Below are 20487 nucleotides of genomic sequence, written 5' to 3' on the forward strand. Positions count from 1 at the left end.
AATACTTAATGCTATAAATTTCCCTCTAAGCATTGCTTTTACTGCCTGATACAAAGTTTAGTAAGTTGTGTTTTCTTTTTTTTTTTTTTAAAGATTTTATTTATTTATTGATGAGACACACACACACACACAGAAACAGAGATGCAGGCAGAGGGAGAAGCAGGCTCCATCCAGGGAGCCTGACGTGGGACTTGATCCCGGGTCCCCAGGATCACACCCTGGGCTGAAGGTGGCGCTAAACCGCTGAGCCACCTGGGCTGCCTGTAAGTTATGTTTTCATTTTCATTTAGTTCAAAATATTCTAAAATTTCTCTTGAGATTTATTCTCTGACCCAGATATTATTCAGACTATTTAATTTAATAACCAAGTATTTTGGAATTTCCCAACTATCTTCATTGCTGATTTTTAGTTGTATCCCACTGTGGTCTGAGCATAGACATTGTATGATTTCTATTCTTTTAAATTCATAAAGGTGTGTTTCATGTCCCAGAATGTGGTCTCGGTGAGTATTCCATGTGAGCTTGGGAGGAATGTGTATTCTGCTATTATTGGATGAGGTAGTTTATAGATGCCCGTTGTATCCAATTAATTGCTGGTATTGTTGAATTTAACTATGTCATTAGTGACTTTCTGCCTGTTGGATCCATTTCTAATGGAAGAGTGTTGAAGTCTCTAGTTATAATAGTGGATTCATTCATTTCTCCTTGCATTTCTATCAGTTTTTGTCTCCTATAATTTAACACTCTGTTGTTAGTTGTATGCACATTAAAGATTATTATGTCTTTTTGGATGTTTAACCCCTTTATCATTATGGAATGTGCCTCTTTGTTCCTAATAACTTTTCTTACTCTGAAGTCTGCTCGGTTTAAATTAATAGGTAGAGGTAGTCTCACTTTTTTTTTTTTTTTAAGATTTTATTTTTTAAGTAATCTCTCCACCCAATGTGGGGCTCAAGCTTAAAACCCTGAAATCAAGAGTTGCATACTCTACCTACTGAGCCAGCTAGGCACCCCTTTATATTTAGAGTTTCTTATAGACAACACTTGTTGGGTCTTGTTTTTTCATCCAATCTGACAAGCTCTGTCTTTTAATTGGTACATTTAGATTATTGATGGTCAAAGTGATTATTGATAATTGGATTAATATCTGTCATATTCGTTAAAAGTGTTTTCCACTTGTTGCCCTTATTCTTTATTCCTATTTTGTCTTCCACTCTTTTTCTGCCTTTTGTGGTTTTAATTAAGCATGTGATATGATTCCATATTCTTTCCTTTCTTAACATATCCATTACATTTCTCTTTTTACTTTTTTTAGTGCTTGCCCCAGAGTTTGCAATATACATTTACAACTAATCCAAGTTCACTTTCAAATAACACTGTGCTGCTTCATGAGTAATGTGAGTACCTTATCATAACAAAATAATCTTAATTCCTCTCTCTCATCTCTGTGTCAATGCTGTCACTTATTTCACTTATATAAGCATGCGTATGTATGTATATATATGTACGTGCATATATATGCTATATATGTAAGCATACATAATTGAGTTGCTATTATCTTTTTGAACAACCTATTATGAGGTATATCAATTAAGAATAAGAAAAATAAACATTTTTATTTTACTTTCACTTATCCCTCTGATGCTCTTCCTTTCTTAATGGAGATCCAAGTTTCTGACATATTGTTTTCCTTCTCTAGTGAGACTCTGAGACTCTTTTAACATTGCTTGCAAGGCAAGTCTACTAATAACACATTTCCTCAGTTTTTGCTTGTCTGAGATTTTTGCTTGTCCTTCATTTTTGAGGGATAATTTCACATGCACAGAAGTCTAAATTGGTGGGGATTTTTTTTCTCAACACTTTAAATATTTTAGTTCACTCTGTTCTTGCTTGCATGGTTTCTGAGGAAAAGTTCAATATAATTCTTATATTTGTTCTTTTATTGGTAAGATGCTTTTAACTCTGGCTTAAGATTTTTTTTATCTCTGACTTTTTTGTAGTTTGAAAATGATATGCCTAGGTATAGGTTTTTTTTTTGTTTGTTTGTTTTTTTCACATTTATTCTACTTGATGTTCTCTGAGCTTCCTGAAACTATGTTTGGTGTCTGACATTAATTTGAGGAAGCTCTTGGTCATTTTTTTTTTAAGATTTTATTTATTTATTCATGAGAGACAGAGAGAGAGAGAGACAGACAGACAGAGGGAGAAGCAGGCTCCATGCAGGGAGCTCAATGCGGTAGTCGATCCCAGGACCCAGGATCACAACCTGAGCTGAAGGCAAATGCTCAACCACTGAGCCACCCAGGTGCCCTCCTCTCATTCATTATTCTTTTAAATATTTCTCGTGTTCCTTTCTTTCTTTTCCTTTCTGTATTCCAATTACGTGTATGTTACACTTTCTGTAGTTGTTCTGCAGTCCTTGGATAGCCTGTTCTTTTTTTCCTGTTTTTGTTGTCTTTACTTTTCAGTTTTGGATGCTTCTTTTATAATTTTTTAAAATTTTTATTTATTTATTCGTGAGAGACACATAGAGAGAGAGAGAGGCAGAGACACAGGCAGAGGGAGAAGCAGGCTCCATGCAGGAAGCCCGACGTTGGACTCGATCCCTGGTCTCCAGGATCACGCCCTGGGCTGAAGGTGGCACTAAATCGCTGAGCCACCGGGCTGCCCAGTTTTGGATGTTTCTATTGAGATCTACTCAAGCTCAGAGATTCTTCCCTTATCCATATCTAGTCTAATAATAAGTCCATCATAGGTATTCTTCATTTCTGTCATAGATCTTTTTGATCTCATGGTTCTTTCTTAGTATTTGTATCTCTCTACTTACGTTGCCCATCTATTCCAGCATGCTCTCTACTTTACCCATAGGAGTCCTTAGCTTATTCATCATAATTGCTTTAAATTCTTTGTGTGATAGGGACGCCTGGGTGGCTCAGCAGTTGAGCATCTGCCTTTGGCTCTGGGCGTGATCCTGGGGTCCTGGGATCGAGTCCCATATCAGGCTCCCTTCTGGAAGCCTGCTTCTTCCCCAGCCTATGTCTCTGCCTCTCTCTGTGTGTCTCTCATGAATAAATGAATAAAATCTTAAAAAAAAAATTACGTGTGATAATTTCAACATCTTCAATGTCTGGTTCTGATGCTTTTGCTCCGTCTCTTCAAACTGTGTTTTTTGCCTTTAGACATGCCTTGTAATTTCTTCTTGATAGCTGGACATGGTGTACTGGGTAAAAGGAGCTGCTATAAAGAAGCCATGTTGGGAGGGGATGTGCCCCGGTGGCTCAGTCAATTAAGTATCTGCCTTTGGCTCAGGTCATGATGCCAGGATCCTGGGATCGAGCCCTGTGTTGGGTTCCATGCTCAGCGAGGAGCCTGCTTCTCCCTCTGCTGCTTCCCCTGCTTGTGTTCTCTCTCTTGCAAATGAATAAAATAAAATCTTTTAAAAGAAGAAGAAGCCTTGGGGGAAAGAGGAAAATTGTATAGCCCTATGATTAGGTCACTCTTTTTACGGAGCCTATGGCCTCTGCACTGTGAACTTCATACGTGTTTCTCAGTTTTTCCTTCTCCTGTTAGGTGGAGTGAGATGGCTAGTGTGAGCTGAGCTGGGTATTTCTCAACCCCTGTGTTGGTTAGGCTCTGATTAGTTTCTCTGGAGGGCAGTCCTTGTTAAGAAAAACAGTGAGTGCCCTGATGTATTTCAGAATGGTTTATTTTCCTCGCCTTTCCAGAAGCACGAGGGGCTTTTCCTCTGGTATTTTTTGAGAGCCCTGGGTTGAGCTCCTGGAGGTAAATCTCACAAAATTATAGGGGTCTTTCTATGATGGGGTATCCTAGAGTTAAAAACTCCATATTGGCCATACTGAGCCTGCATAGTTCATCACTTGGGTTTAGGTCTCCCTCCCTCAGTGCTCGTCCCCACACTGGTAAGCTGTGACTCCCCATGTCTGCCTGTCTGTCTCTCAGTCCTGAGGGCAGCAGTTTGCCCCATGCCATCACCTATCTTACAGATTCTAAAATAGTTGTGGATTTTTCAGTTAGTTCAGTTTCTTACTTGTTAGGGTGAAGTGGCGACTTCAAGTGGAATCATGTGGAATCAGAACCAGAAGTCCCTCCAAAGTTTTCTCTCTCGGTTTTGTCCTTACCAAACTCCAGTGATCCATCACTTCCAGTTCTCCTACCTGAGCGCTGATTCCTGGGTGGTTGCCTCTTTTGATTTTGTATTCTAGTAAAGTTGTAATCCTCTGTATTGCCTGTCGGTCAGTCTGGTCCTGGGGGCCGCAGTTTGCCAATGACCTCACTTCTCTTACGATCTAAGAGAAGTTACTGATTTCTGTTTGTGCAGCTTTACTCGTGGTTGTTAGGGTGCAGTGGCAACTTGGAGGCTTCTTACATGCTTCCCAAACCACAAGTTAAAATGACCTCAAGCTGACACTTGACAAGGATTTATCTCATTTCGTTTTTAGTTACTTTATCCATGGACATGATTCTTCAGACTCATAAGTCCTATGGTTACAATTTTTGTACCTTAGATGTAAAAGATGCTTAGTCGTCTCTAATCATTTCTTATTACTGAGACTCACCATCATGTGAGGGTGAAATACATTTGTATAATTCCTTTGAAATATCTATATGGAATATAGAGGCTGGGGCGCCTGTTCTGTGGAGCAGTGCTCATACACATCACCAACTCCTGTTCTTTCTCTTGGTTTTCCTCGAGGAGGAGAATGGCTTAGAGGTGTTTATTTCTGTCTAAATGTATGGCCTTAGATGAATCATTTTCTTTTTTTTTTTTTTTTAATTTTTATTTATTTATGATAGTCACAGAGAGAGAGAGAGGCAGAGACATAGGCAGAGGGAGAAGCAGGCTCTATGCACCGGGAGCCCGACGTGGGATTCGATCCCGGGTCTCCAGGATCGCGCCCTGGGCCAAAGGCAGGCGCTAAACCGCTGCGCCACCCAGGGATCCCTGAATCATTTTCTTGAATATTCTTCATATTATTTATAAACTCTAGTTTCTAAGGAAATCATTGAGTGCCCATTTTATAAGGAGTTTGTGAAGATTAATTTCTGTAATGCTGTTTAAGCCCTTCAGAGATTAATTTTTACTGTGCAGTAAACCTTGTTTGATTGCATATGTTATGGTAGGCACCATTCTAGATTTTAAGTATACAAAAGTTGAATAAAATCCAGGCCCTAGGGACGCCTGGGTGGCTCAGCGGTTGAGTGTCTGTCTTCGGCTCAGGGCCTGATCCTGGATTCCCAAGATTGAGTCCCACATCAGGCTCCTTGCATGGAGCCTGCCTCTTCTCCCTCTGCCTATGTTTCTGCCTCTCTCTCTCTGTGTCTCTCATGAATAAATAAATAAAATCTTTAAAAAAAAAAAAAAGAAAGATTTTATTTACTTATTCATGAGAGACACAGAAAGAGAGGCAGAGACCCAGGCAGAGGGAGAAGCAGGCTCCATGCAGGGAGCCTGATGTGGGACTCGATCCCAGGACTCCAGGATCACACCCTGAGCCGAAGGCAGACACCCAATCGCTGAGCCACCCAGGCGTCCCAATAAATAAAATATTAAAAAAAAAAAAATCAGGCCCTACTCTTGAGCTCAGAACTGGCTGAGGAGATATAATTATAAACTGTAAATAATCATGTGTAGCATGTTATTGTGCTGTCAAGTAGATATGTTCAAGTGTAGTCAGAAGATGAAAGGAGTGATTATTTGAGGTGCAATTAGAAATAAATTCAATTAGGAACACACATCTTAACTGTAATTAGCAATTAGCTGATTTTCAGAGCTAAAACTGAATTTATTTTTGTTTACGTTGGCATTAGAATTAGAAGATAGGGCTTTTGTTTATTTTCTCTTTTCACCTTATTTTTTACTCTGCCGCAGAGTGGTGAGTTTGCAAGGATTGGAAATCACAAGGGCAATTTGTGGCCTCAGCTCTACCAAATATTAGCTTTGTGTTTGGGGGAGAATTCATTTAACTTCTCTGAGCCTCAATTTTATCAATTACAAAACAGGAAGAATAGCCATCTCACAAAAATAATGATAGAACAGTGTTTTGTGAAAATATTTAAATGTCAGGTTTTCAGATATGTCTTTAAGAGTGTGTATTTTTTTTTCCTCTTCCTGAGTCTGAAGATTCCTTTGTGCTTTGAGTCTTTTAATTGCCCTGCAGCGCACTTAGGGCACAGCCTAGTTGTCCTATTATGATTCTCCCTGACTCATCCTGGTTCCCTCCCTCCTCTTTTCACTGTCTTTCACTTCCTGGGATTATGTTGCTACATTAGAAGTAAATCTGACTCCTGAAAAGGGCAGCACAAGTACCGTGGTAAGGCTTAAATCTTATTTTCTCCTATGTTATGTACTACATTAAATACTTACTATGAAACATTGAGTTTTAAATTACATACAAGATTATTGGTGAAAATGTCATCTGATGTCTACCATAATGTTTAATATTTAAGTACTTTGAGTAAAATTAGTTTTTGCCTTTTTTCTCTGACTTAAAACTTCTCATTTATATTTTAAGAATAGAAAGCCACAAAAAATGTTTTTGTTTATAATCAAGGATATTTGAAGGTTATCTTTTGGGAACTTTAAGGTAAGAATTTGTTAGAACAGAATTTTTATACTCTGGGAGGTGACATAGTTTGTGATCTAAAATCACTAAGTGGGTTTTGTAACTGAAATAATTTTAGTGTAATGAGGTTAAGTACTGTTTCATGAAACCTGTATGTTTTATATGCAAATGTGAATATTCACTGCACTGTATTCCAAAGTATATTTTTTGTGGGTCTTGGTTGTCATAATTGGTGGAAAATTCTGTAGGATATCTTTCCTACTTTGGATTTTCTCATTTTAGGTTAATAGTGATCTGAGAGGCATATGCTTGACTGAATGTAGAAGAGCAGTTATCTTTTTATTTTTTAAAATGAATTCTTGAGAGATAGATATCGTATAAAGGCTGAGAAGTAATAATAAAGGTTTGTTGGTACATCTTAGGGGAGGTGAGTCCCCTAAGGTGAGTTTACCAGGGAATAAATATGGTCTTTGGAGTTCTGCCAAAGCATCTTCAGCTGGAAAGGAGCTCAGTTTGTCAGCAGCCTTGAGCCTGAAGATAAAATACTGCTTTAAGTGGTGGAATAATTTGTAACTGATGTGAACCCCCAAAAAGGGAAGCAAAATGCAGTCAATACAAGCAGAATAGAGCAGTACTGCACATTTTTGAAAAGGTTCTTTTAATGATCTGCAAGCTGTTTTTATTTTGTTCTACCACCAAAACCAAAGTACATTTGTATTTTATCTTACATTTATTTAAAGATACTCCCCTTATACTCCCCTTATTTCAGTTTCTTCTCTCTCTCTCTCCCTTTTTATTTGGAAGGGCTTCATGCATGTCTTCGTGTACTTGCTTGAAGAAAACAACAAGAATAACCTTTTCTATTTATTTCTTGCTGTAAACTCAGGGGAAAACCTCTATATGGCAATCTGGAGACTTCCCTAAGAGTTAGTGTAACATAGTTGATAAAAGCATGGTCCCTGGAGGTAAACTGCCTGAGCTTAAATCCAGTTCAGTGACTGAACAGTTGCCCTCTTTGGTTGATTCTGTTTCCTGATCTTTAAAATGGAAATAATAATAATATGGCTTATTACGGATAATAATAAGATTTAACTAGGTTCATATCAGTAAAATGCTGAGAAGGCCACTTGGTACACATTTGGTTTATCCATTGTTACCGACATGCAGTTCTCAGGCTAAGACACCTTGGGGCAAGTTACTTAATCTCTCTTGGCTTCCTCTGTTTTCTTTTTGTTTTCAAAGAAAGGTCTAGCTCTCTGGTTCTTTGTGCATATTAAACTCTGATAGTTGGTTTTATGTTTTTGAACCCTTCAAGGGAGTGACTTCAAGTTACTCCTTTGTGGGGTTTTTTTTTTTTTTTTTTTAAGATTTTATTTATTTATTCATGAGAGACACAGAGAGGTAGAGGGAGAAGCAGGCTCCTTGCAGGGAGCCTGATACGGGACTCGATCCCCTGACCATGATTACACCCTGAGCTGAAGGCAGATGCTCAACCACTGAGCCACCCAGGTGTCCCTCCGTTGTGTTTATCAGTGAGACTAAAAAGATATTTCCAACAATATAAATATTTTGTGCTAACAATGATTTTAGATTGCTAGACTGGCTCTAACACTACTTGTAGATGTTCTTCCCCCTAATGTGCTAAATTTTACCCAAAATATCATCCAGAAAATCTCTTTATCTTTTAGTGAAAGCCTACTCTTCACTAATAACAATAATTGTTAAGAGAGAGGCCTCTAATTTTATATTTTTGCTTTATATGAATTGTCCCAGGAGTGAAAGTCTAAGTGGTCATCTATTCTTTCTTTAATGCTTTTTACATAAGAGCACAAATATTTTGGTGAATCTTCATTAAAATGTCACATTCCAAGTAAGAAATAAGTTGTAAGGTGGGGAAGGCCATGACAGGGCAAAAAGCAATTAAATCTGAATTGACTTCTGGGGAGTATATTATTCTAAAGTTGTAATTTGGGCAGCCCCCGTGGCGCAGTGGTTTAGCGCCTCCTGCGGCCTGGGGTGTGATCCTGGAGACCCGGGATCGAGTCCCACGTCGGGCTCCCTGCATGGAGCCTGCTTCTCCCTCTGCCTGCTTCTCCCTCTGCCTGTGTCTCTGCCTCTCTCTTTGGTCTCTCTGAATGAATAAAGAAAATAAATCTTAAAATAAATAAATAAATAAATAAAGTTGTAATTTGACAAACTCATTGATCAAGGGAACAAAGAGTGTTCTTAACTCTTGTTAGCTTTAAGCTGTTAAAAATAAGAGCAAAATGTTGGGATGCCTGGGTGGCTCAGCAGTAGAGCGTCTGCCTTTGGCTCAGGGCCTGATCCCAGGGTCCCGGATCAAATCCCACATCAGGGTCCCTGCATGGGGTCTGCTTCTCCCTCTGCCTGTGTCTCTGCCCCTCTCTCTCTGTCTCTCATGAATAAGTAAATACAATCTTAAAAAAAAAAAAAAAAAAAGCAAAATGTCATTTTACCCTAAATTCTACTTGTTTTTTTTCCTTATTTCTTCACGATGGAATTTTTGAAATTTCCATTGATTTGTTTTGGCTTACATCCCTAAAGAAAAAGCAACTAAGAATTCCTTTCTAAGGATTAAAATTTTTGCCTTTTATGATTCTTTAATTTTTGTTTTTGCTTTTTTAATCAGTTCTTGCTATGAGTTTCTGTTTTTAGAAGTTCAGACAAGTAACTCGTCAAGAATTCTTATCAGTGAGCGCTTGAGACTGCTCTGACCCTTGGATAACCCTTCTGTTTGAAGAGCTCTGTAATTGTAAGGCAGCTCTGTGAATCCAGCTGTACTGTGCGTCTTAGCATCCGCATGGAAACAAATTACAGAACTTGTAGAGTGTGAACAGAATGAAAGCAGATGTGATTTTAAGACTAAGAATAAACAACATGAGAAATTACCTTCCTTATCTCTTAATGTTGGAAGGTGGGGGTGGCTTTTTGAGTTTTTTTAGAAAATTTGAAAATGTTCACGGAAGGCTAACAACGCAGTTTTAAGTTAGTCATATTGGAGTAACTGATATTCTTTGACTATTTCGCATAACTCAAATGCAGTTTCTTTGAGGAAATAGGGTAGTCTTACTTGCTTCTTGGGGTCATAGACTGTGATTGATTCATTCAATGGCATAATTCTGTAAACACTCTTGCCAGCTTAGCAAAAAGAATCCAATTTTTAAATGTTGAGTTTCAATAATGAAAAAATATATATTTATAATCTTAAGCAATACCTCATTACCCTTCTTTTTAGCTACTTTGCAAGATTTGAAGATAAAAGATTATAAAGTTGCTGAGCCACATTTAGTTTCTTATTTGGAGATTTTGAGAAAGCAAATAAAACAAGGGTGCTAAAGTAGAGTCAATAATGGACAATTATGTACTTCATGCTGCTTTATGCTATCACTGCTCTTCTTCACTACCTTTTCCCCCTCCTTGTATAATTATCCTTTATATGAGCCTTTATTTCTCTTTTCGCAATGAAGCTCCTTGAAGAAATGATTTAATAAACAGGTAAACTTTTGAGTATATAAATGATGTGGCAAAGAGAAATCCCTTGTAAGAAGGTGTTAGAAAATTTACATGACTAATTAGAATTGTGTTCTGGCAAAGAGGTAGGTAAATACAACAGGAAATTTTAATTTAATTATTGGTCTGGTTTTGGTGACTGGGTCTTCCTTACTCATGGACTTCCAGGTATACTCTTTCAACAAGGTTACAGAAATGGTTCCCTGAGTAGCTATTTTCATTCTTGTGGCCTACTGTCATTCTCTGTTATTGGTGGTTCATCAGGAATCAGCAAACTCAGAATGTCCTTACAGTCACTCAGTAGTCTTTTTTTTTTTTTTTTTTTTTTTTGTAATTCACGAGAGACACACAGAGAGGCACAAATTTAGGCAGAGGGAGAAGCAAGCTCCTTGAGGGACTCAGTCCTGGGACTCCAGGACCACACCCTGAGCCTAAGGCAGACGCTCAACCACTGAGCCACCCAGGCATCCCTCAATAGTCTTAATTATTTTACCTCTTTCTTTTCATTGTGCTAGAGTATGTTTGGGCTTTGGGTAGGATAGTGAGGAAGCCAAACTGATTACAGCTGTTATACCGATCGTTTAGCAAGATACAATACCTGGGTTCCACCTTCAAAGATTCTAATTTGATTGTTATGGGTTGTAACTTTAGCATAAGAAGTCTTTGTTGTTGTTTTTTAAGATTTTATTTACTTATTTGACAGAGAATGAGAGAGAGAGAGAGAGAGAGAGAGAGCACAAGCTGGTGGAGCAGCAGGCCGAGGGAGACGGAGAAGCAGTCTCCTCACCAAACAGAGAGCCCCCTGTGGGGCTCAATTCCAGGACCCTGGGATCATGACCTGAGCCAAAGGCAAATGCTTAACTGATTGAGCCACCCAGGTGTTCCAGCATAAGGACGTCTTAAAACTTTCACAGGTGTATCTAATTGGACAGCAAAGCTTGAGGGCTGCTCTGTTACCTAATCTCCCCAACTAGATTATAGACGCCTTGAAACAGAGATTTTAATCTTAAAATTCTTAAATTTTATTAGTTTGCTGATTATATGTTTACTAGTTAAACACAACCGTAAACATAGAGAAGCCAAGTGTTTAATTGTTCAAAATAAGTATCAAGAAAGGCATAGTGAAGTACAGATTTTTTAAGTGGGTGTTGTAGATTTCCAAGAAAGAAAATGATGGTTGTAGAGCTTAATCAGGAAATGCTTCGGGAAGGAAGTATAGTCTCATCTTTAAGAAGTGTGAAAGAGGGCAGCCCAGGTGGCTCAGTGGTTTAGCACCGCCTTCAGCCCAGGGTGTGATCCTGGAGACCTGGGATCAAGTCCCTCAAGGGCTCCCTGCATGGAGCCTGCTTCTCCTTCTGCCTGTGTCTCTTCCTCTCTCTCTGTGTGTCTCTCATGAATAAATAGAACAAATCTTTTTTTTTTTTTTTTTTTTTTTTTTTTAAGTGTGAAAGACTTAGGTTGGAAAGCAGCTAAGCATTTGTTGGATGAATTGTAGGATCCACCCTAGGTAATTTAGAGTGGCAATGACTCAGAATAGCAGGACTTTCTTTATTTGTTATGTTCCAAATATTTTGTGTTTGAGCCATTTCTGATTTATCCTTAACTGAGTCTTGGTTATTAAAAAAAAAAAAAAAAAAGGCAGTCCTGAACCTGTTTGGTCCTGCTCAGACCTCCACTTTCTTCTCTGTGTATAGTAGAAAAAGTTGGCTAACAGATGTGTTTCCTCTTCAGAGAGGCCTGCAGGTCTAGAACGGCAGGTTATGGTACATGTCTTTTTCCATCTTTGTGATTCCAAGGCAGCATTCACACACACAAAAAGAAATGACAGCTTTTCTCAGTGGAAAAGACCCCAGATTCATGAGGTGGATCAGCTTGTCCAAGTTCCTCCAAATTAATATTAATCTGTTAATATAATTAACAGAATAATTGATTATATAATATATTAATATATTAATTATATATAATTCTATTAATATAATATGCGTGGGAATCTAAGGCATATAGCATGGGGCTGAGAAAAAATAAAGTACAATGAAGATATTATAAAAACATATCTTGGGGATCCCTGGGTGGCTCAGCGGTTTAGCGCCTGCTTCTTCTCCCTGTGCCTGTGTCTCTGCCCTCCCATGTCTATCATAAATAAATAAATAAATAAAGCTTAAAAAAATATCTTTAATCTCTAGGAACTTAGAATTAGTGATATAAGACATACACAGAATTTACTATATATTTTATGAACAAAGAGAGTAGATAAATCATTTAAGAGGTTTTTTTTTTTTTTTTAAGATTTTATTTATTTATTCATAGACACAGAGAAAGAGAGGCAGAGACACAGACAGAGGGAGAAGCAGGCTCCATGCAGGGAGCCCGATGTGGGACTCGATCCTGGGTCTCCAGGATCACACCCCAAGCTGCAGGCGGCGCCAAACCGCTGCACCACCGGGGCTGCCCATTTAAGAGTTTTTTTTTTTGAAGGTTTTATTTATTTATGCATGAGAGACACAGAGAGAGAGAGAGAGCGCGAGTGCGAGCAGAGACATAGGCAGAGGCAGAAGCAGGCTCCATACAGTCGATCCCCGGACTCCAGGATCACGCCCTGGGCCGAAGGCCAGGCCTAAACTGTTGAGCCACCCAGGGATCCTCTCATTTAAGAGTTTAAAAGAAATGAGAAAGGGCAGCCCGGGTGGCTCAGTGGTTTACCGCTGCCTTCAGCTCAGGGCGTGACCTGGGGACCCGGGATTGAGTCCCACATCGGGCTCCCTGCATGGAACCTGCTTCTCCCTCTGCCTTGTGTCTCTGCCTCTCTCTCTCTGTGTGTCTCTCATGAATAAATAAATAAAATCTTTTTTAAAAAAGTAATTAGAAGGATTCAGAAGGGCAAAATTGAGGAGGAGGGCATTCTGGGTAGCTAGAACATGGTAACTTGAATCAGAAGGGGGAGTTTGAATTCTCTTCAGCACCAGCAGTATGTGACCTTGGACAACAAACACTGAGGTACAGTCATGCTTAGAAATCTAGAAATGAATAAAGAACTGTACCTGTCAGTGCCTGAGAAAATCAAAAGAGCCAATGTTCAGTGCTTCTTTTATATCCAAAGATGGGACCCGTTTTCTTGTTAGTCAAACACTTGCTGAGCATCACTGTTCAGGCATTACAAGGGGGATAGCAAAGAAGTTTAAAGCATGTTTTCTTCCCTTGAAGTGTTTATTTATTTTTTATTTTTATTTTTTTTATTTTTATTTTTATTTTTTTTTTTTTAATTTTTATTTATTTATGATAGTCACACAGAGAGAGAGAGAGAGAGGCAGAGACACAGGCAGAGGGAGAAGCAGGCTCCATGCACCGGGAGCCCGACGTGGGATTCGATCCCGGGTCTCCAGGATCGTGCCCTGGGCCAAAGGCAGGCGCCAAACCGCTGCGCCACCCAGGGATCCCTATTTTTATTTTTTTTAAATTTCATTTATGATAGTCACAGAGAGAGAGAGAGAGAGAGAGGCAGAGACACAGGCAGAGGGAGAAGCAGGCTCCATGCACCGGGAGCCCGACGTGGGATTCGATCCCGGGTCTCCAGGATCGCGCTCTGGGCCAAAGGCAGGCACCAAACCGCTGCGCCACCCAGGGATCCCCCTTGAAGTGTTTATAATCTAGTTGGAGAATGATTAATAGTTGGGAAAAAATTAGTGAGAAGTATGGTACAAAATGTATAATCATAGTATTTTGTGTAGCTTGGACTCAGAGCTGTGAATTAGAGGAAAATAAGAGAGGGGGACTGGGTTCAGTCCAGAGGGGTTAGAATTTAAGCCAGACCCAGATAGAGCCAGATGAGGAGTCTCTAGCTGGGAACCATGGATAAGTTTCAGGGAATGTAAAATTTCCCCTAAAATGGTATGTATGCTTTGTATGAATGCACGGTTTTTAAGGGAAAAGTCTTACATCTTTGGTTATATTTGTGAAATGTTTTCTGCTTCTCAAAATGTTAGCACCATTATCTACATGAATGAAAAAAGAAGGCTTCGGGATTTAGTACAGGGTAGGGAACAGTGAGCAACCTTGCCAAGCGTAAGCCTTGCCTCTTATGTGGGGCACCTATTTTGTGATTAACACAAATTTGGACTAATGCCTATAGGAGTGGAAAGGAAAGATGAGGGACGCCTGGGTGGCTCAGCGGTTGAGTGTCTGCCTTTGGCTCAGGGCATGATCCTGGAATCCCGGGATCAAGTCCCATGTCGGGCTCCCTGCATGGAGCCTGCTTCTCTCTCTGCCTGTGTCTCTGTCTCTGTGTCTCTCATGAATTAATAAATAAAATCTTAAAAAAAAAAGAAAGAAAGAAAGGAAAGATGATCCAGCAATAAATCCCCTACTAGATATTTATACAAAGGATACAAACAGTGATCCAAAGGAGCACATGCACCCCAATGTTTATAGCAGCAATATCCACAATGACCAAAATATGGAAAGAGCCCAGATGTCCATTGACAGATGAATAGATAAGAAGATGTGGGGCATATGTGTGGGTGTGCGCACACACAATGGGGTATTACTCAGCCTTGAAAAAGAATGAAATCTTACCATTTACAACGACATGGATGGAACTAGAGGGTATTTTGCTAAGCAAAATAAATTAGAGAAAGACAAATATATGATTTCACTCATATATGAAACTTAAGAAATAAAACAGATGAACTTGGGATACCTGGGTGGCTCAGCAGTTAAGCGTCTGCTTTCGGCCCAGGGCATGATCATGGAGTTCCGGGATCAAGTCCCACATCGGGCTCCCTGCATGGAGTCTGCTTCTCCCTCTATGTCTCTGCCTGTGTGTGTGTGTGTGTGTGTGTGTCTCTCATGCATAAATAAATAAATAAAATCTTTAAAAAAAAAAACAAAACAGGTGAACTTAGGGGAAGAGAGGGAAAAATAAGACAAAAACAGAGAGGGAGACAAACCATAAGATACTCTTAACTATAGAACACAAACTGAGGGATTGCCTGGGTAGCTCAGTGAGTGAAACCCCTTCTGCCTTCGGCTCAGGTCATGATCTCAGGCTCCTGGGATCAAGCCCCGAGTCAGGCTCCCTGCTCAGCAGAGAGTCTGCTCCCTCTTCCTCTGCTGATCCCCCCCCCCCCCCCCCCGCTTGTATTCTCTCTCTCTCTCAAATAAATAAATTAAATCTTTAAAAAAAAAAAAAGTTGCTGGAGGGAATGGGGTGGGGGATGGGGTAACTGGGTGATGGGCACTTGATGTAATGAGCACTGGGTAGTAAAGTTTTGTTTTGTTTTTTTTTAATTTTTATTTATCTGTGATAGTCACAGAGAGAGAGAGAGAATGAGGCAGAGACACAGACAGAGGGAGAAGCAGGCTCCATGCACCGGGAGCCGACGTGGGATTCTATCCCGGGTCTCCAGGATCGCGCCCTGGGCCAAAGGCAGGCGCCAAACCGCTGCGCCACCCAGGGATCCCCTTGTTTTTTTTTTAATTCATGAGAGACACAGAGAGAGAGAGAGAGAGAGAGGCAGAGACACAGGCAGAGGAAGAAACAGGCTCCATACAAGGAGCCCAATGTGGGATTCCATCCTGAGACTCCAGGATCATGCTCTGGGTCGAAGGCAGGCGCTAAACCGCTGAGCCACCCGGGGATCCCCAGCACTGGGTATTATATGCATCTAATGAATCACTAAATTCTACCTGTGAAATAAATAATATACTAGATGTTAATTAAATTGAATTTAAATAAGAAATTTAAAAAAGGAAGGAAAGATTGGCCTTACCTCTTTTTTAAAAAAGTTTATATTTGGTTTCCTGGGAAAACATTTAATGTGTCCAAGAAGAAATAATATATTATTCTAAATATCATGTGACTGAAGGAGTCGGATGGGTTTTTTGGTATTTTTTTAAGATTTTATTTATTAAAAAAAATATTTTATTTATTCATTTGACAAAGTGAGCACAAGCAAGGGAGAAGGGCAGAGGGAGAGGGAGAAGCAGGGAGTCCGAAGTGAGGCTCAATCCCAGGACCCTGCATCATGACCTGAACTGAAGGCAGACACTTAACCAACTGAGCCACCTAGGCTCTCCAGGAGTCAGATAATTAGAAATAGATTTCAAATGTAGCACTACTTACTCTAGTTTATAAAAATTAAACTGAGCCTTTCTCTAATGGCTGGATGCTGCTACCTTAGCTTCATCTATTCTGTTCTGATCATCTCTTCTAAGTTAGTGATGTTGTCTAAGAGTTGGCATACTGAGGGTGGGGGAAAGTTGAATTCATTTTTCAGTAAAACCAAGATCTTTGTCAAACTCAGCAAGAGTGTGGGGAAAATATTCCCCTTTAATCAGGTAGAAACATATACTTGTTTTACATTCAGAAAGACATTGATAGTTTGTTTTCCATGCATTAACATTTAAGCTTTAGCAAGGCCTCATTACCCTTCTTTTTTAGCTACTTTGCAGGGCTTGAGAGTAGAGAACTGAGGCTGCTGAGCCATATTTAGTTTCTCATTTGGAGATTTTAAGAAAGCAGATAAATAAGACAAATGTACTAAAAGTCAAATCAATAAAGGACAATTATGAACCTCATGCTACTTTATACTATTACTATTACTACTTTACTATCTTTTTTCCCTCCTTGTAAAATTATTCCTTATATGAGCCTTTCCTTCTAGTTTAAGAATTTTTTAATTTTATTTATTTTTTTAAGAATTTATTTATTTATTCATGAGAGAGACACACAGAGAGGCAGAGGCAGAAGCAGAGGCAGAAACAGGGTTCATGCAGGGAGCCCCACGTGGGACTCCATCCCAGGTCTCCAGAGTCAGGCCTGGGCTGAAGGCGGCGCTAAACCGCTGAGCCACCCGGGCTGCCCTCTTTCTAGTTTTCAAATGGGGAAATGGAGCTCCTTGAAGAGATGATTTAATAAACAGAAACCTTTGAGTATATAAATTATGTGGCAAAGAGAAGTCTCTTTGTAAGAAATGTTAGAGGATTTGCATGACTAATTGGAATTGTGTGCTGGCAAAGAGATAGGTAAATACAACTTCACAGGAAATTTATTTTACTTAATTTTTTCTAGTAATCTCTACATCCATGGGGCTCAAACTCATGATGCCAAGATCAAGAGTAGCTGCTCTTTTAGCTGAGCCAGCCAGGCACCCAAACTTCATCTTTTTTTTTTTTTTTTTTTTTTAACTCTTCATCTTATGCTTTGGAATACTGAAGAGCTAGTATAGGCCTGAATATACTGTGATATTTTTTGGTGTCACGCTTTTGTTTATGCTTTCCTGCTCCATGGAGCATCTTTCTCATCTCTTTAGTCTTTTAGTTCTTATTTTTTAAGATACAGCTCTCTTGTTCTCTCCTCTTTTTTTTTTTTAAATTTTATTTTTAAGTAATCTTTACACTCATCGTGGGGCTTGAACTCACAGCCCTGAGATCAAGAGTTGCATGCTCCACTGATGAGCCAGCCAGGCATCCTTTTGCTCTCTTCTAAGAAGCTTTCCATGAGTCCCCAAGTAAGTTTCTATTCTTCGTGCTTCTAGAGTACTCCATATTTGTCTCCTTCACTAGGTTTTATTATTTATTTATTTATTTATTTATTTATTTATTTTTTAAAGATCTTTTTTTTTTTTTAGGATTCATTTATTTATTTATTCTTAGAGACACAGAGAGAGAGAGAGAGAGAGAGGCAAACACACACGCAGAGGGAGAAGCAAGCTCCGTGCAGGAAGCCTGACGTGGGACTCGATCCCGGGTCTCCAGGATTACGCCCTGGGCTGCAGGCTGCGCTAAACCGCTGCGCCACCAGGGCTGCCCTAAAGATCCTATTTTTAAGTAATCTCTACGCCCAATGTGGAGCTTGAACTTAACCCCAAAATGAAGAGTCACATGCTCCATTGACCGCACCAGCTTGGGCACCCCTCCTTTACTAGGTTTTAAACTATATTTTAAACCCTTTGGGGATTAGGGATTTGTGTTTTATCACTGGCATCCAAGTAGCACAGTTCCCAGCAATAAGAAGCAAATTGATGGGCAGCCGGGGTAGCTCAGCCGTTTGGCACCGCCTTCAGCCCGGGGACTGATCTTGGAAATTCGGGATGGAATCCCGCCTTGGGCTCCCTGCATGGAGCCTGCTTCTCCCTCTGCCTGTGTCTCTGCCTCTCTCTCTCTCTCTCTCTCTCTCTCTGTGTCTGTCCTGAATAAATAAATAAAATCTTAAAAAACAACAACAACAAAAAAAAAGCAAACTGCTGTGAGGAATAGAAGAAATCAAGTAGGACTCCCAGGTTTTTGGCTTAGCTGACTAGTGAAACTTTTGTCTCCAAATTGGATTATGACATCAAGGAGACCCGAGTGTTTTGTATTAGTTTTGGTAAAAGATAATGATTGCTTATATTAGAGTAATAACAGAAAATGTTAAGAGGAAGGGAAAAATATATTTTGGTATATTAAGAGACAGTAAGAATAAATATTTTGAGGGATCCCTGGGTGGCGCAGCGGTTTAGCGCCTGCCTTTGGCCCAGGGCGCGATCCTGGAGACCCGGGATCGAATCCCACGTCGGGCTCCCGGTGCATGGAGCCTGCTTCTCCCTCTGCCTGTGTCTCTGTCTTTGGTCTGCCTCTCTCTCTCTGTGTGACTATCATAAATTAAAACAAAAAAAAGAATAAATATTTTGAGATGTTTTTAGTACTTCATTATTAAATGGAAAGGATGATGATGATGTAGCTAAAATAAAAACTTACAAAGGGATAAGATAGAGAAATGGTGTAGAAGTGGTATTTGTAGTTCGTATTTTTCAGTAGGACAAGCATTATCTTCTAGCTATCTGTAACTAATGACTTCTACTATTGATGGGTATACAGTCTTTATGTGCTGTGTTTGGTTGTGAAGGGATTCTGTTATCATGCGTTATTGATCAAGTCCCAGAACTGTTGAGTGGTTTTACATTATCATTGTAACTGATGAAATAAGAGAGTTTAAAAGAGATGAAATCACATAATACTATAGCTGTGAAGGTCTCACTTGGGGGAAGTTGAAGCCTGGGAGAGGAATCCAATGAGGAATAGTATTAATGGCAGATCATTTTAAAAATAAATAAGGGGCGCCTGGATGGCTCAGTCAGTTGAGCATCTGATTCTTTTTTCTTTTCTTTTTTTTTTTTTTTAATTTTTTATTTATTTATGATAGTCACACAGAGAGAGAGAGAGGGGCAGAGACACAGGCAGAGGGAGAAGCAGGCTCCGTGCACCGGGAGCCTGACGTGGGATTCGATCCCGGGTCTCCAGGATCGTGCCCCGGGCCAAAGGCAGGCGCTAAACCGCTGCGCCACCCAGGGATCCCCTTTTTTTTTTTTAAGATTTTATTTATTTATTCATGAGAGACAGAGAGAGAGAAAGGCAGAGACACAAGCAGATTCCATGCAGGGAGCCCAATGTGAGACTCCATCCCGGGACTCCAGGATCACGCCCTGGGCCGAAGGCAGGGGCCAAACTGCTGAGCCATCCAGGGATCCCCTAGCATCCAATTCTTGATTTCAGATCAGGTCATGATCTTAGGGTTGTGAGATCAAGCCCCACGTTGTGCACACTGGGCATGGAGTCTGCTTAAGATATTCTCTCTCCCTCTTCTTCTGCCCTTCCCCATCCCATTTGCTCTTGCACGTGCACGCTCTCTTTCTCAAAATAAATAAAATATTTTTAAAAATAAAATAAATTTAAAAATAAGATTATTAGCTAGCATAGACTACTGGTTACTTTAGTACTTTACCCCCTGTTTCCTTTAGCCTAACCCTTTTTACAAGCATTCTTGCCCCTAAACAATCTATTTTAATATCCAAATATGTAGTAGTCTTGTTTAAGAATAAAAGATAAAAATGTTAACAGTTCAATAATAAAAAGACAATAGAATTTTTATATATTTTTTATTTTTAAAGATTGTATTTATTTATTCATGAGAGACACACACAGTCAGAGACACAGGCAGAGGGAGAAGCAGGCTCCACGCAAGGAGCCTGATGTGGGACTCAAACCCGGGAATCCAGGATCACACCCTGAGCCAAAGGCAGATGCTCAACCGCTGAGCCATCCAGGCATCCAGGCACAGCATATCATGAAAGTGAGGAAGAGAATGGTGAACTCAAGGAACAGAAAAACTGAAATAAGTTTAGCAGGATAGGAACCAAGAGTCTAGAGTAGCCAGTGCTGAAGGTTATGTCATATGATGGTAAGCATTGACCAGATCATGTACTTTCTAAAACCTTTGCACTTTATCATAAAGCAGAATTGGGGGACGTTGTGATATATGATGCAACAAGCTTTTTTGTTTTGTTTTGTTTTGAATTCATGAGAGACCCACATCGGGCTCCCTGCATGGAACCTGCTT

General features: G+C 39.8%; 1 protein-coding gene across 16 annotated transcripts in view; it reads left to right on the forward strand.

Annotated features, from left to right (window-relative positions):
* Window positions 1-20487, forward strand: part of BCL2L13 (BCL2 like 13) — an 88828-nt gene that overhangs the window by 57048 nt on the left and 11293 nt on the right. For 4 of the 16 annotated variants that reach the window (XM_035706910.2, XM_049102517.1, XM_049102512.1 and 1 more), the window contains one exon: window positions 1316-1397. The exons of 11 other annotated variants lie outside the window; for them this stretch is intronic. In XM_035706910.2, coding sequence (XP_035562803.1) covers window positions 1316-1353 — 38 coding nt within the window. In that variant the 3' untranslated portion in view covers window positions 1354-1397. Of the gene's footprint in view, window positions 1-1315; window positions 1398-6263; window positions 6333-20487 lie in introns of those variants that run through there. One more of the 16 variants, XM_049102515.1, reaches the window with a different exon arrangement.

This window comes from Canis lupus, chromosome 27 (genome assembly GCF_003254725.2).
Source record: "Canis lupus dingo isolate Sandy chromosome 27, ASM325472v2, whole genome shotgun sequence".
NCBI lineage: Eukaryota > Metazoa > Chordata > Mammalia > Carnivora > Canidae > Canis > Canis lupus.